General features: G+C 59.3%; 1 protein-coding gene across 7 annotated transcripts in view; it reads left to right on the top strand.

Moving 5' to 3' along the window:
- RRBP1 (ribosome binding protein 1) overlaps positions 1 to 15,336 on the top strand; it is a 63,127-nt gene extending 47,791 nt beyond the window's left edge. Inside the window, exons 8-24 of one of the 7 annotated variants that reach the window (XM_059134102.1) lie at positions 328 to 466; positions 2,260 to 2,438; positions 2,583 to 2,608; positions 5,277 to 5,367; positions 6,129 to 6,221; positions 7,957 to 8,049; positions 8,128 to 8,190; positions 8,362 to 8,451; positions 9,122 to 9,214; positions 9,638 to 9,709; positions 10,309 to 10,404; positions 10,929 to 11,012; positions 12,545 to 12,649; positions 13,386 to 13,469; positions 13,657 to 13,755; positions 14,172 to 14,385; positions 14,762 to 15,336. In XM_059134102.1, coding sequence (XP_058990085.1) covers positions 328 to 466; positions 2,260 to 2,438; positions 2,583 to 2,608; positions 5,277 to 5,367; positions 6,129 to 6,221; positions 7,957 to 8,049; positions 8,128 to 8,190; positions 8,362 to 8,451; positions 9,122 to 9,214; positions 9,638 to 9,709; positions 10,309 to 10,404; positions 10,929 to 11,012; positions 12,545 to 12,649; positions 13,386 to 13,469; positions 13,657 to 13,755; positions 14,172 to 14,385; positions 14,762 to 14,772 — 1,632 coding nt within the window. In that variant the 3' untranslated portion in view covers positions 14,773 to 15,336. The other 6 variants (XM_059134101.1, XM_059134099.1, XM_059134104.1 and 3 more) reach the window with 6 other exon arrangements.
- The last annotated feature ends 619 nt before the right edge of the window (positions 15,337 to 15,955 follow it).

Here is a 15,955-nt window from a genome sequence, read left to right as displayed (position 1 = left end):
GAAATCTGCAGGTTAGACTGGAGGTTTAGGTTGCGGGAAACATCTCTGTGCATCACAGTGAGGTTGAAATGTTAGCATTTTAGTGACCACGCTTCTTCACCTGGGACCCATCCCCGAGCACTTACTCTGCGGGGGCCAGGGTGGGGGGCCCCCTGGAGTTCTCACTGGGTGAACCAACTTCCGAAATCCAGGACCGTCTTATAGCGGTTGCTGGGGCAGGTTGGCAGGATGTGAAGGGCTCTCTATGGTCCTTGGCCTCAGAGCCCGCTGGGGGTGCAGCATCCTTCCAACCTCCTCATGGCCCTCTCCCCTGTGCCTGGTCCCCAGGCAGCTCACAAAGAGAGTGAGGAGGCCCTACAGAAGCGCCTAGATGAGGTCAGCCGGGAACTGTGCCGCTCCCAGAGCAGCCACGCCAGCCTGCGGGCCGACGCCGAGAAGGCCCAGGAGCAGCAGAAGCAGATGGCCGGTAAGGGCAGTGCCCAGACTCCAAGGCCCCCACGCGCCTGGGTTTGTGCCACATGTGCATCTGTACACCACCTGGTCCCACTGCCGCCAGGCCAGAACCCCAGAAACGGGCCAACCCTGTGGGCAGGAGAGGTGGCATGGGGTCCCTGACTCTGTTCCCCAGGGAGTCATGAGGTGGTGATAGCACCAACCATGTGAGAGCTGGGCTGGGGAGTTGGGGTATGCAAGGTGCCTCCAGCTGGAGCCTCTCCTGCATGGGGCCCCGACCTAGAGCTGTGGTTCTGGATGAGCTACAGCACCCCACAGGCCTTCGCTGACCTTCTCAGCTGCTACCTTTTGGACCTTTCTGGCTTTCCTGGCTCACTCAGCCCAAGAGGCCAGGTTTGGAAGGTGGACCTGTGGTCTCCCTAGGCCTAGAGGTCACCTTTGCCATCCAAAGAATGTGGCATAGTGTAGGGGAGAGGGCATCTGGAGAAATAGAGTGGGGCACGGCCAGGGATAGCTCCGTCGTCACTGGCTTGGTGTGGGCCGAGCACTGCCGTGGGCACCCAGTGCTTGGCCAGGAGAGAAGCCGTGGCAGCAGGGTCCTGTTCCTGCAGGAGAGACCGGTGATATGGCAGAGAGACACAGGCAGATGGCTGTGCATTGACAAAGCGCTCTACAGGCTTTGGATAGCCAGCATGGCCTACAGCAGGGTGCTGTGTCTTTGAAGAACCAGACTTGGGGTCTGTCACAGTTGCTCAGCTTGGCTGCCCTAATGCCAAAGCAGCCCTAGGCAAGGTGTAGACAGACAGAGCTGGCTGCCTTCCAATAAAGATTTATTTACAAAAACAGAGAGGGGTGCCAGGGGTGGCCTGTGGGCCTAGTTTGCTGACCTCTGCTCTAATGGGTGTAGCTTTAGATGGGATGGTTGGGGAATCCTTTCCAAGACAGAGGGAATATTCAGGCCGAGTCTTGATGATGGGAAGGGAGGGGCTGGTCTCATTGAGACCAGGAAGAGGTGGAAATGGCCAGCTTAGGACCCCTGAGAATGGGAATGAACTTGAACTTGGCCTTTACAAGAAGCAGGTACATAAAGTCAGCAAGCGTGACTGGAACAATGTGGAGCCAGAGGGCAGGGCCCAGGTCACCCCCCACTGTGAGGTTTGGGTGCTTGTGTAGTGTAGTGGGTACACTCAGGGCCTCTGGGACAGGGATGGCAGGAACCTGTTGAACTTTTGGATGATTTGGTGCTGGGTGGAGAATGGACCAGAGCAGGAATGGCCCAGGGCACTAGGGCTGGAGCTTTTGTAGCTGTTCTGTTCAAAGGCACCAGAGTGGGCCCAGGTGGCCCCAGGGGTACTGGTGAGCCAGGGAGGGATTTGGGAGGTGGTGGATGTGGAACCCACACGCCTCACTGGCCTATGAGAAGTAGAGGCATGGGAAACAGAGCGGCCAGACTAGCAGGAAACGGGTGGTTGGTGGGAGTGCTGAGTTCCAGTTGCCTAAGCAGAACTCACTGGTACAAGCCTGTTTCCCACAGAAAAGACATTTAGCAGCTGCAGCTGGAATCCATTTTAGATTTCTAGCATTTTCCCAGGAGTGATCCCAGGGCATAATGTGTCCTGGAGAGCAAAGCCAGAGTGACTTTGTCCCTCAGCTAGTAAGATGCCTCAGTGGTCACAGCTCCATCTTAGCAGCGTAGGCACACAGAGGATGCAGGGGAGGGAGCCCTGGGTGCTGTGTGCCGGGGGGGAAGGTGATGTCCCTCCCAGCGCTTCCTACCCCTACCCACCCTGCTCTCCTGTCCCTCAGAGCTGCACAGCAAACTGCAGGCCTCCGAGGCAGAGGTGAAGAGCAAGCGCGAGGAACTGAGCGGTCTCCACGGGCAGCTCAAAGAGGCCAGGGCCGAGAACTCACAGCTCACAGAGAGAATCCGGTCCATCGAGGCCCTGCTGGAGGCAGGCCAGGCCCAGGACACACAGGATGCCCAGGTCAGCCCGCAGCAGGGGAGGGAGAAGACCACAGTCCATCCTGCCAAGTAGAGAGGGCTGAGAATGGTCGGGGTCCTGTCCTGACTGGTTGCCACATGGGGCCGGTCTCATGGTGACCACGGCGCTTTCTGTCTCTCATTCCAGGCCAGCCAGGTGGAGCAGCAGGCCCGGTAAGTGGAAACGGGGGCCATTGCCTCAGCATGGTGAGGCCAGGGCATTTGACCGGGGGCACAGCCCCCTGGGGAAGAGCCACTGCAGAGGCCCTGGCCTTTCCCCTCTCCCTCCAGTGGCTCTGAGGATGGGACAGACCTGGGCAGGACAAAGTCATCCTTGCAAAGTGCTCCTTGCCCCCTCTTAATGAGGGAGACTCATCTGTGTGGAGAGCAGCGGGTGCCTCAGAGGGGTGGGGAGGTGTTTCCTAGGCTTTATTCCTCCTCCCCTCTGTCCATCCATCCATGTCTCAGACGAAGGACTGGCTGATCGGGGGGTTTCCAAGGCAAGGGTTGCACACCCAGATGGAGAAGCTGTGTGTGGAGGGGGGTGTGTCACTCAGCTTTCTGCCCAGATTTGCAATGGCAGTGCAGTTGGGAGCGAAGTCACAGGATTGGCCACGAGATTAACTTCACTGCAGGCAAACTTGTTTTCTCTTCAGTGGGTGGCCCAGCACCAGGCTGTGCTCAGTGGATGGTTTGTTTGCTGTTGCTAAGGCTGGAGCTGACACATGGGGGGAATGGCTTGACTTAGGGGGCTTGGAGTCCCTGGGCCGTGATCTCTGGGACACATGTCCCCGAGCAGAGGGTCACAGGCTTGGAAGCCGGGTCTGTGGCCAGGCCTCCACAGGGGAGCCTTCGTCATGACGGGTGGCCTTCGTCCCCATACAGATGGCCAGATGTGTCCCAGACCATCAGCTGACAAAGTTTCCTTGTTCTGGCCAGTTCCCTGGGTGGCAGCCAGTGAGTCACCTCGCTTCTGCCTCCTCAGGCCATGGCCCATTGTTGGTTCTTAGCCTCAGGCTCCATGTTCGGGGGCTAGGGAAGGAAGCCAGAGAGCCCACAGGACCTTGTGGAAGACCCGTAACCAAGTTCTCCATGTCCCTTTCCCAGTGTGCTGCTTCACAGAAAGCTCTGGTGGACTTGGTTTCCCATGGTGTTTGTTGGAGTAGAGAGGTTGTGTTTAATTAGGGTCGGTTTTGTTTTTGTTCTTGTTTTGTTTTTTGCTTTTGTATTTTAAGATCATATCCTTGGGCCACACAGGGAGTGTAGAGCAAATGTGTAGGATGCTTAAGTCACGTTGTAAATATGGTTAATCCTAATTTTTGCACCAGGTAGATGAGTTTGGCAGAAACTGCTTTTTAAAATATTCTTCTGAATCCATTAGAAAACTGCATCTAGGTCAGGCCATCCTGTTGTTGGTGGAGACAAGCAATCCCAACCAGATGTTCTGGGACTCAGGCTGTGACCGCTGTCAGCATGTCCTTGCCACTTGCTTGCTGCCTCTTCCTCCTCAGGGACCTGGTTTGCTACAGGCTCTTACATAATGCAGGGGGCTTGAGGGAAAAGCTCTGAGGGGTCCCAGCATAGTTTTCAGGGTGGGGTCAAGGTTCTTTGGGAGTAAAAGCAAGACCCAAGGAGTCAACTGACTTGAAGGCCTTTCCGGAGGCTGGTTTTAGAGTAACGAGGTGAGGCGGTGCAGGGGTGGGAGGCCATTCCCAGGTAGACTGCGTGGGCCAACCAGCAGACTTCAGCCCGTAGCTACTTAGATTGTTTGGTTTGGCCCTGAGATGCATTAGAATGGTGGTTTTCAAAGTGCTTTTGACCATGGCCCATGAGCAGATACAGATCAGTATGTCCTCATCTGGCTGGCAGTGACTCCCTGAGGCTGGTAGCAGCCCCGTCTGGTGGGCACGTCCTCGGGGTGTGGGTGGAGAGCGGGGGGGTGGTGGTCAGTCACTTCTAGACCTCACATGTCCTGTGTTCCTGGGACCTTTCCTATCCTAAAGCCTAATGCCGAAGCTGACACAGTAAAGTGTCAGCCTTGGAATGGCTAATCCCGCTCTAACAGCGTCTACCTCTCGCTCTCTGGATGGTGAGGGCAGTCGTAGCCCAGCAGGCCCCTGGGTGTGAAGAGAAGTGTGGGAAGATGGGACTGACATCTCACTGATGCCATGGCATCTGGGGCTCATCTGGGGCTGATTTCCCTAGAGCCTGGGCAGGGACCCGAGGGAGGAGCCTTTGGGGCTCAGCAGAGTTAGGTTTTGGATGAAGGGGGTTCTGCTGGCCCCAGTGAAGAGCAGTGGCATCTGGAGTCTTGCTGGGGGTGCAGGCTCAGCAGTACTGTGAGAAGGCCTAGCCAGTGTCTCTGGAGGGCCTGGTGTAGCCGCAGGGAGGGGCCAGCTGACGCGTTCTGTGGGGAAAGAACAGGACCAGATCGAACAGGAGCCACGTACCTGGTATCAGGGCGCAGTTTACTAGAAGAGAAAGCGTCCCTGAAACCCAGCTGTCTGGGTACACCCCTGCCCTGGCCACTGCGGCTGCTCTGACCTCTGCTGTCCCAGTGGCCAATGTCACCTGGTAGAAGTCTGGTGGCCTCATGAGTCTGTGCCCAGGCTCCTGGGTTGTTGGGATGAGTGAGGAGAATGGGCAGGGATAGTTCCTTGGGCCCCCCTAAAAGCTTATGCCCTGTGAGGTGGTTAGGAGCAGTGGGACTGTTCTGTGGGGACTGACCCCAGCTGAGGGGCTCTGTGTGGGTGTCTGAGCAGCAGAAGCGGCCCCCAAAGATAGAGCCTGGGGACACTGTGGGCATTCGTAGCCCAGCGGTGACATCCCTCTCTCCTTTCAGCCTCAAGGAGCTGGAGTCCCAGGTGTGGTGCCTGGAGAAGGAGGCCACCGAGCTCAAGGAGGCAGTTGAACAGCAGAAAGTGAAGAACAACGTGAGTGCTGAGGGGCGTGTTTATGAGGCTTGGGTTTGCGGGAAACCAACCCCCAACCCCTTGGGAAGGGACCCAGCTGCCTCTGCACGTCCCATCGTGCTGCTCTTGGCTGGAAGTGCACTGATTTCTAGGGCCTTGGGCAAGGCCTCCTGTCCCCTTGGGTCCCGCACATTCCCAGGGCTGACACCCATTGGGTGGGCTTGGGCCCTGTACCCAAGCGTGGAGCCCCCTCCCCCACTCCCAGCCCTTGATGGGATTGGAATGTCCCTCTTGGTCTGGTGTGGGTCCCATGGTCACCTTGGAGTGGGGAGGCTGGCGTCAGGAGAAAGGGTGTGGGGGACCTTAGCTGCAACCTCCCTGCCAGGCTGTCCTACCTGCTCTTCCCTGGGGAGCCCCCACACGGACCTCCCCGGGCTGGCATGGCCAGAGCCAGCTGTGGGGTCAGTGGCGGCAGGAGCCTCTTCTCTGAGGAGCCAGGCTGATCCTCTCTCCTCTTTCTTCCACAGTAGAGCTTCCCTGAAAGGACGCCCACTTTCTCACACCCTCGTACCATAGCCACTCCGTAGCAGACTACCCCAGGGAGGCCAGCAGACATGGGCCAAGAGGAGGGGCATTTTGTCGCTTTGCAGTCTCCCTGTGGGGTCCCAAGTAGGGTCTGAAACGGTTCTCCTGCCCTGCTGAGCCTGGCTGAGGCAGCTTGTGGGGAATGTGTGGTGGCTGCCCCTACCTGGCCACTGACCTTTTCCTACATCTCCCCGCAGGACCTCCGAGAGAAGAACTGGAAGGCCATGGAGGCTCTGGCCTCAGCCGAGAGAGCCTGCGAGGAGAAGCTACGCTCTTTGATCCAGGCCAAGGTCAGAGTCCTGTGTGCTTGGTCTGACCTGCTGGTTTGGCAAACCACATGGAACGCGCAAACTATGCGCAGAGCAGCCTTGGCCTTGGAGCCTCTGAAATCCACACCCAGGGCCCCAGGGGCACCAGACGGTGTGCCCCGGGGCTCCTGCGCCTTCCTCCTTGCCCTCCTTCTCTCCCCTTCTTTTGCCTCTTCCTTTCTCCTCAAGATGAAGGGGGAAACGTAGCCTTGCTGCTTTTTCTTAACTGGGCCCTTTGCCAGCAGGGCACAGAGACAGGCTGTGGGGGCTATGAGCCCACCTGGCTGGACTGCCTTTGAGGGAGGCCAAGGTTGGGCCGTCCTTGTGGACTTTCTTCATCTTGTTCCCCTCTACCTCTCCCCGCCCCCTCCACACACACACACCCCCCACCCCCCACTTTCTCAGGGCCTCTGAAATCCTGGCCCAGTAGGTTCTGTGATTGACCTTTACATGGAGGGAAGGCATCTTTAGCAGCAAGCACTTGTCCCTGGAGCCCCGTGGGTCCTGAGTTCTGTGCCAGCCAGGTGGAGGGAGTGTGGGTATCTCTGTATGCAGGGCCCCCACGTTGCCTCTGGAGGGGGAATGTGGCCTGCAGCGGCAGTGGCCAATGAGGGCCTCGCCCACCCCCTCGTTGTCCTTGAAGAGAAGCCCCGGCAGCCAGCCCTCCCCTCCCAGCCTCGCTCATGCAGAAGGAATGTCCGTCCTTTTATCATGGGCTTTACAGGGACTTTCGTGAACTTCCCAGGAAGCCTGAGGGCTGTATCAGATGAGGCCCTAAGTTGAGGCAGGAGGTGGAGGGCTGGCCTCAGGTCCCGCTATGGCAGCTGCACAGAGACTCCCCAGAGGTGACCCGGTGGCCTGTTGGCCTTTCTGTGACAAAGGCAGAAGCTGTGATGGGAGACGTTGCCTGACTCGCTCCCAGCCACACAGCCCAACAGATAAGAGCTGGCCTCCAGGTCCTCTGGCCTTTGCCTTGGACTCGTGTGACCCTGGGGGGCCTGACAGGGGTTGCGAGGTCTGGGATCCACAGCAGGCCACCAGCATTGTCTGCATCATTGCCAGGTGACCCAAGACAGGTCCAGTCTTGAGACTCGTGTCTGGATCACGTGGGCACCGTGGTCCGGCCGGGCGTCTTGTCACGCACATTCCAGAACATCACTGGAAGGCCCTAACCCAGCGGCAGTTCTGGTGCCCTGTCAGGTCTTCAGCAGTACCATCATGGCAGGCTGGCCCCAGGCTCAAGCTGCCGTTGTTAGATAAGACACTGTTTTGGCCAGAAACCTCCCTGGGGTCTGAGGAAGGGGTGTTCCGTGTCCCCAGGGACACGTGTTCTGCTGGGCTTCGCTTTATAGCTCTTCCCATCCTCCTTCCGTCCCTAGCTTGCATTTTGTGCAGGAGCCTTGAGGAGGACAGGTGGGGTCTGGCCTGGCATAGCCCAGACGGGGTGAGTCAGACTTCGGAGGAGACATGACGCCCCACTGAGCGCTTGCCCCTTCTGGGTGGGTTCCTCCCTTCGCAGAGCTGAAGGGAGGGGTGCTGATCCTTGGCCCTCCATGGCTGCTGGGTGGGGTCCCTCCCGGATGGCAGTTGCCCCTAATTGGTAGCTGTCAGGAGATGCCCCTGTCAGGAGATGACACAGGACTCCTGTGTTGCCACAGACACTCCCCAGGGTTGCCCCAGAGCGCACAGCTGAACGCCACCCCCCCCTCTCCTCCAGGAGGAATCAGAGAAGCAGCTTGGCCTGACTGAGGCACAGACCAAGGAGGCCCTCTCGGCGCTGCTGCCCTCACTCTCCAGTTCCACACCCCAGGTAGGAAGCGGGGTGGCTCCAGGGGGACCCCATGCCCAGAGGGAATGTCTGGGCCCCACCTCTCACGTCTCGTTGCAGAGTTACACTGAGTGGCTGCAAGAGCTCCGAGAGAAGGGCCCTGAGCTGCTGAGGCAGCCACCGGCAAGCACAGAGCCCTCGTCGGTAAGCTCAGCTGCTGACATGCCCTCGCCAGGGCCAACGCTCTCCCTTTGGCTGCCCCCCCCCAGGAGGGGAGGGTGCCCAGAGTTGCCTCCTTGGGCAGCGGGGCAAAACCTTTGTGTTTGACTGAGCAGAGCCCTGTTCTGCCCCCAGGAGCTGGCTTCCAAGCTGAGGGAGGCTGAGGAGGCCCAGAGCAACCTGCAGGCCGAGTGTGACCAGTACCGCACCATTCTGGCAGAGACGGTAGGGCTTGCAGCTGGCTGGCCCTTGGGGCACTGCCAGGAAGGAGCTTCCAGAGCCTATAGGTGGGAGGCGGGCCAGTGGTCCTGGGGAAAAGAGCCTTGGGTTCAATGCCAGCTCTACATGACCTCGGACCATCATGGCCCCTCCCTGGGCTCCATTTCTCTCGCTTAGTGGTAAAGGGGATGAGTGAGGTGCTCAGGCCTTCACTGCTTCTGAGCTGAGGGGGCTGGGTGGTAGCTTTGGGGCTGGCTCTTTAGGGGTTGGGGGGTTGGAGACAGACATGACAGGGAGCAGACTGGGAAAGGAAAAGGTGAGCATTTGGCTAGTGGCTGGCTTGAAGCCACTGTGTCTGTGACTTCAGGACCTGTGCTAGGTCCAGCTCTCCGGCCCAACCCCATGCGGTGCTCCTTGCCCTGGGCCACCGAGGTCAGCACCCTGGGCCACCGAGGTCAGCAAACCCAACAGAGAGGAGTCCTAATGGCCTCCCCTGTGGGCCCCACAGTCTTCATTCATACACTGGCCAGAGACCCCACTGCAGGACTGACCCTCTCCCCTCCCCCGTGACACCATGACAGAATCAGAGCAGCCAGGGGACAGGAGGCTGCAGCTGTGTTCCTGGGGTGCAGGGTCTCCGGGGAGGGGGACCTGCCTCAGTGTCCCATCCCCCCAGGAGGGCATGCTCAAAGACCTGCAGAAGAGTGTGGAGGAGGAGGAGCAGGTGTGGAAGGCCAAAGTGAGCGCCACGGAGGAGGAACTCCAGAAGGTACAGCGAGGGCCCTGAGACCCTCCCCTGGCATCAGTGACACAGGTGTTGCTCGGGATGGGGGGAGGCTGTCCCCCTCCCTAGGAATGCAAGCATAACTTACCAGAGACTGACAGCTAGCTAGGTCAGAATTTATCAAAACCAGGGGGAAAGCTGATAGGGTGGAGGGGTGGTCCCGTGGGTCTCTTGGGAGACAGAAGGCGGGTTCACTGGGTTTTGGTGATGCCACATCAAGTGCGACTATGGAGTGACAGCTGCCTTCTCAGTTTCAAGAGTCCCCTCCCCAAAAGAAGAGGCCACTGGTCACACTTGAGGAGGGTGGGCACCACTGGGCTTCCTGGGAGAGGGCCCATCCTGCTTGGGTCTTGGGACTGTCCCCTTCCAGAGGCTTGTGTTTGACGGGGCCTTCTCCCTGCTTGGCAGTCACGGGTCACAGTGAAACATCTCGAAGACATTGTAGAGAAGCTAAAAGGAGAACTGGAAAGTTCAGAGCAGGTGAGTACGGGGCTCTGCCCAGTGGGCTGCTCTATTACAGAGGCCCCCGTAGTGGTTTTTGCTTCATGTCTTGAGAGAGGCGAAGGGGTCTCATCAGTCCTGCTTTTCCTTCCTGAGAGCCGTTCACAGGCTCAGCGGCCCTGGGCCCTGGGCCCCGGGCCTCGGTGTGCGGCAGCTTCTGCCCTGGCCGTGTCACGGGAGGGGTGCAAGGTGGCCCCGGTGCCCTCTGGCCCCGGTGCCCTCTGCAGACACCCCATCAGCCCTAGCGGCCTACATTTTGCCACCCCATCAGCCCTAGCAGCCTACATTGTGCCCCTGGCATCAATCCAGCAAGCAAATCTGGAAGCACTCCTCTCCTGCCCTGCTGAGGCCAAGAGCACTCCGGGCCCAGGAGAGCTGGACCTGGGGAAGGTGTTCTGTTGCCAGGGACTTGTTTCTGCCTCTCCTTGATTGGCCCGCTGCCCACAGGCCTTGGACAGCCTCCCAGCCCTCACCCCAAGGCAGCCAGACTTGTCGCCCTGGCACCCTGTTCCCAGTGGGCCCACTTGAAGGGTTTGACGCGCACGCGTGCGTGTGTGTGTGTGTGTGTCTGTGCCCAGGTGAGGGAGCACACGTCCCATCTGGAGGCAGAGCTGGAGAAGCACATGGTGGCCGCCAGCGCCGAGTGCCAGAGCTACGCCAAGGAGGTAGCGGGGGTGAGTCTGCGGCCATGCTGCGGTTCTCCTCCTCCCTTGACTTTCACCCCAGCATGGAGTCTGGGTTCTCCAGCTTCAGGCCTGGCCTTGGACCCACAGAGCCAAGGAGACTTGGTGGGCGGTGGCGTAGACCTTAGCAAGTCCAATGGACAGGGCGGCCTTCTGAGAGTTCCCTCTCTGGCCTAGGGACACCGTTGCCGGGGAGGACGGGCTCACTTCTAATACCGGTTTTTGGCTGCTCTGAAGCAGAAACGCACACGCCTGACCCCTCTCCCGATGGCTGGTTTGATCTCGGACTTCGGGCCTGTTTTACAAGCCAGGCTCACTCACAGTGGGTTATATCTTCCCAAAGTCTTCAAGGACAGTAGTTCTGGGAGGCCTCGGAGCCCCCGCCAGGCCTGCTGTGCCCTGTGATGTTCTCGGGGTTACAGGGAAGGGTCATGTTTGCTTGTCTGTCTCATGCTAATGCACTGGAACTGGTTTTCTCTTTTTCTTTGTCGCCTGGGTCTGTTTCCTCTCCCAAGTTGAGGCAACTTTTATTAGAATCTCAATCTCAGCTGGACGCAGCCAAGAGTGAAGCCCAGAAACAGAGCAATGAGCTCGCCCTGGTGAGTGTGTGTGTGTGTGTGTGTGTTTGGTGAACTGGCCAATCATGCTTCACCCCATCAAAGGTAATGCAGCGTGGTGGGGGGCGGTGTACGTGGACCCGGCATTAGAGGCAGGCTTTCATGGGCCCTGTCGGAGGGGCTTCAAGCTGGCGGGCAGCGGCCAGGACCAGTGCTCTCTCTCCACTTCCTGTCACTCCAGGGAAAGGCACTGGGAGCTCAGGGCTGGGGTTAAGGGCAGTCCAGCTCCCTGTGAGCCCTGTGGCTCAAACCAGCTCTGTCAAGCCTGTGGGTGTGTACAGAGGCCTGCCATACCCCGGGGTAGGGGCTGGATGGGGGTACCACCTTGGCAGAGGTGTAGGGTTCCCTGCCCCCTGGCGAGGTCAGCCAGGCCTCCTGTGTGCCAGGACCAGCTCCGGGGCTGCAGTCACAGCCCAGGCTACTGGATCTGCAGCTTTTCTTAAAATCTTGCATTAGTCATTACCACTTAGGAATTGGCAGATTTTGAAGACAAATAGGCATTTGGTTTTTGGAGGAGCCAGCAGATCTGGCCCAGGGTGTGGGTGCTCCCCTGGCAGCCGCCACCGAGCCACAAGCAGCCCCTGCACTGGGGCACACGCTCTGCACCCCCCCCACCCCCAGTGCACCCCTGCTTATTCAGGCCTTGCCCAGGGACTGGCACACTGGAGAGGGAGTGCCATCCGGGCCGAGTCACCTGAGCCCAAGGACCACTTGCCAAAGACATGGCCTCTTCCGGATCTGGGTGACAGGGCCTGTGGATGCTGCCCAGGTGGCAGCATGCAGCATTCTCTGCCCACATGCAGAGAAAACCCCAGAATTTCTCACCAACACAGGCCTGTGCATTTTGGTGTCACCTTTGGTGAGCTGCTATCGGGAGGGAAGCTTAAGGACAGGCCTAGGGATGCCCTTTGGCGCACTGCCTCTTGGAGACCATCCAGGCCCCCTGGGGAGCTCATACCGGGGCCCACCTGATTCCCGGACTAGAACTTTTACCAGAGCTTTGTGGGTGATGCTGCTACTGCTTCAGGTCTGAGGCCCCAGGGCGTGGGGACCCCCAGATGTGTCCCCTGCCCCCAGCAGTGGAGCTCGGACGTAAGGGGACCTTATTAGGCAGCTGTCCATTCCTAATCTTGTCCTGACCCTTAAGGGGGCTCTGAACAGTAGACTGCATTGGGAAGGGGTCCGGGACGTAGGCAGTGCTGTTTGTGCCCAGCCCGTCCGCCGCTTCTCACTTCCTTTTCAGTTCCTTAGCTCTTTGTGCCCCCTGTCCATCAGTGGTCCCCTCGCTCCTGGCAAGGGCTCCATGGCTAGCCTTGGAGCAGAGCACAGGAATGGCCCCTGGGCCTCAGTTTGGCTCTGGTCAGGGGTCACAGTTGCCAGACCAGGTCCCCCATGGGGCTTTGGCCGTCGGGAGCATCTGCCGTCCTCCTGAGGGGGTCTGTGTGCTCAGGTGTGCACACTGGCCATGTGTCTGGCTGCGATTGGCACAAACTCCCACTTCTTCCCTGTTTCAGGTCAGGCAGCAGTTGAGTGAGATGAAGAGCCACGTAGAGGATGGTGACGTAGCTGGGTCCCCAGCTGCCCCCCCCGCAGAGCAGGACCCCATCGAGGTTAGGGCGGTGAGCCAGTCCCCAGATGTCTGTCACTAACAGCCTGCCTGGGCCCCCTCCCGCCCACTGGGAGAGCAAGGACCGCAGGCCTCTGTTCCAGATGAACACTGGCCACTGGCAGCCTCTGCCACCAGCTCTGCCCAGCCAGGGGCCAGCCAAGTGCTGAGGTAGCCCCAGAGTGGAGGCAAGGGCAGGGAGGCAGCTGGGTAGAGAGGGATCAGGTGTGGGATCCTAACCATGTGTGCGGGAGGGCTGGACGGGGGAGTCAGGACAGCTGTGCCTACAGATAGGAAGTTTGGTCTCCCTGTTGCCCTTGCTGGGACGTCCCCAGCAGGGCACTTACTCTCTAGACCTCTGACCTAAGTAACTGTGGTTGAGAGCCCTCGCCAGGGGCCTGTGCCCAGAGAAGCAGGGTGGGGATGGAGTCGTGGGGCTGGGACTGGCACCATGGCTCTAGGGCATCCCTGTCCTGGGGTCAGCAGAGGTCCTAGTAGCATCTCTTCAGTACCCCAGCTCCGTCCCTGGGGCTGAGGCACCATCTCCCCAAAGGGGGCAGATTTGGGAACAGCAGTCAGCTGGCTGGTGGGTGGCCAGAGCTTCCCCCACCCCAAACCAAACAGCCAGAGGCAGGGAGAGGCTAAGGCAGCACTCATTGGCACTAGAAGGTGGAACCTGGCCAGGAGCCATGGTCCCTGAGGGGGTCTTTCTCGGCTTCCCACACTCCGTGTGTACTGTTTCCACACAGCTCAAGACGCAGCTGGAGCAGACAGAAGCCACCCTGGAGGGTGAGCAGGCACTGCGGCAGAAGCTCTCAGCCGAGCTTGAGGAGGTCAGGCCCTACCCCTGCAGCTCCCAGTGTGCCAGGGCCCGTGGGGATATGGGGCAGGGGTCTGCGGGGCAGGGTCCATCCTCGGGCCCTGCCCCGCACCCCCGTCCCTCCCTGCTGGCATCTGGTGACAGCCCTGCGCACTGTGTTGGGCCTCCTGCCCACGCCGTGCTAACCTGTCTCCACCCAGGCTCAGAGCTCGGCGTGTCGGCTACAGGCAGAGCTGGACAAGCTCCGCAGCACAGGGTTCCTCGAGTCTTCAGAAGCAGAGGAGGTCACGCAGCTGAAGGTAGAAGTTGTGGGGGAGCAGCAGGCTGGGAAAGGGGGGTGACCGTCTGGGGTTGGAGGGGGTGAGGAGCCCTCTTGAGGCCCCTTGAGCAGGGTCCAGCCTTATTTGGTGGTGATGGAGGGTGGCAGGATCCCTAAGCCCCCAAGGTCACACTGGGCAGCCACTCATCAGTGTGGCTGTGTACATAAAGTAAAACCAGAAGTTTGCTTCCTGTGCCTCTAGCCTCAGTGCACCTCAGGACCTCCCCAGTGTCACAGGAAGCTCGTGACGATGCTGGTAGCAAGGCAGCGACCGCAGCCTCACACCGCTCTCTGGAGGCCTCCCAGTTCATGGGCGGCGGGGCCTCACAGGCAGAGTTGGGGTCTATTCTGCTGTGCCACGGGATGGCTCATCCCCTTGCACCTTCTGACCCCCAGGAGAGACTAGAAAAAGAGAAGAAATTAACCAGTGACTTGGGACGCGCTGCTACCAAATTACAGGAGCTTTTGAAGACAACCCAGGACCAGCTGACGAAGGAGAAAGAGACGGTGCAGAAGTTGCAGGAGCAGCTGGACAAAACAGTGAGTGTCCTGGCCATGGCTCCCGCATCTTCTGGCAGTGTGGGAGGCCCCAGCACTCCTGGGGTGCAGGGCAGATGGGACAGACTCCCGGAAACGGGTGGTGGGACCTGCAGCCACCCTTCGGCAGCTTCCCTTGGGGCTGGGGGAGTGGGGGGAGTGCTTCTCTGACCCCTACTGCCAGCTGGGTCCTCCCTTGGCCCAGCCTGGGTACCAAGGTCCTCACCCAAACTCAGGGACCACCCTCTCCTCTTATGAGCTCCCACCAGCTTCTGGAATCCACACTGGCTCTCCAGACTTGCTGGGCTGGGTGTTCTCAGAAGGGGTGGGAGTGGTGTGGGGGGGTGTTAATTCCGGGGACACTGGAGGTCTCTAGGAGTGAGGGGGGAGCAGTTGCCTCAGCTCCTTGGCCCCAGCCTCCCCCTCACTCTGCCCACCTTTGTTCACAGGAGGACGGTAGCAGCTCAAAGGAGGGCACATCTGTCTGAGTCTCTTCAGGAAAAGAAGTTACTGTTCAACTTACCAAAATGCCTTACACATTCCTTACGAATAAATAAACCACCCAACACAGCGTTATCCAGGCCCAACCTCCAGTAGCTCTGAGAGAAGCCATTAGAGACGAGAGTCTCTTAGAATCGCAGAACTAGATCTGCCAGACCCCCGGTTTGTCAAAGAACCTTTGTCACATTTGGTAAACACTATTCCCCAGGACCAGCCCTGGACCACCACCGAGCAGACGCCAAAGCCCTTCTCAGCTCTGTGACAGGCCCCAGGGTGTATGCTGGGGAGGCCGGGACTTCTGGGTATCTGTATGTCAATCAGTGCAATTGTTTTCTTTCCCTGGGTTGCGGGGTCAGGAGACGGGCGGCCCCAGGGGAGTCTCAAAGGCTGTAGAGCAGACTGGAGGGTCACAGCCCAGCCCATTGAGGCAGCAGCCCTTCACCCCCAGGAGAAGCTGCCAGCAAGAACGGATGTGTGACCTTCTGGATGTTAATGCCATTAAAACCAACATTGTCGCCCGGCACTTTTGGTCTCGTCTGGTTTGCTGGGGCTCCCCGACCTTGCCACTGGGCCCAAGACGAGAAACAAGAAGGTGATAGCTCCCTCAGAGACAGAAAAAGGGTGCTGCTTGGTTTCCCCAAAAGCAGGAGATTAGCTGCCGTCTTGGAGCTGTCTCCCGGTCATGCCACCCAGGCCCCAGTACCCACCAGGCACGTGGAGGGAGCAGGCCCATGACACCTGGGGGCCAGATGTGCTCACCACTGCCTCTACCCATGAGGATCTGAGGTTACCTGAGCAGGCCATGGGTGACCTGGACAGTTATGTGAGGTGATCTCTGTCCTTCTGGCCAGAACTTAGACACTCATCCATGCCTCAGGAGGGTGGCCCAGAGCTGGAGTTGCCAGCTCAAACCTGTCATGGTCCTCAGTTCCCCTGTACCTGGTGGGGGCCCGTGAGAGTGTGGTCCTTGGGCCAAGAGGAGTATGGGGGCTTTGTAACATGAGCAACACCTGGTTTGAGGAATCAAAGTCATAGGATGGGTGGGACCAAGCCAGGAGCCAGGGGGTGAATGTGAGTAGCCCTAAGGCTTGGTGGCCGCCATCAACCAGTCTGTCAAGGGGCTGCCTCAAGCAATTGCTGGC

This window comes from Mustela lutreola, chromosome 9, assembly GCF_030435805.1.
Source record: "Mustela lutreola isolate mMusLut2 chromosome 9, mMusLut2.pri, whole genome shotgun sequence".
Classification (NCBI taxonomy): Eukaryota; Metazoa; Chordata; class Mammalia; order Carnivora; family Mustelidae; genus Mustela; species Mustela lutreola.
This window is presented reverse-complemented; position numbering and strand designations above follow the sequence as displayed.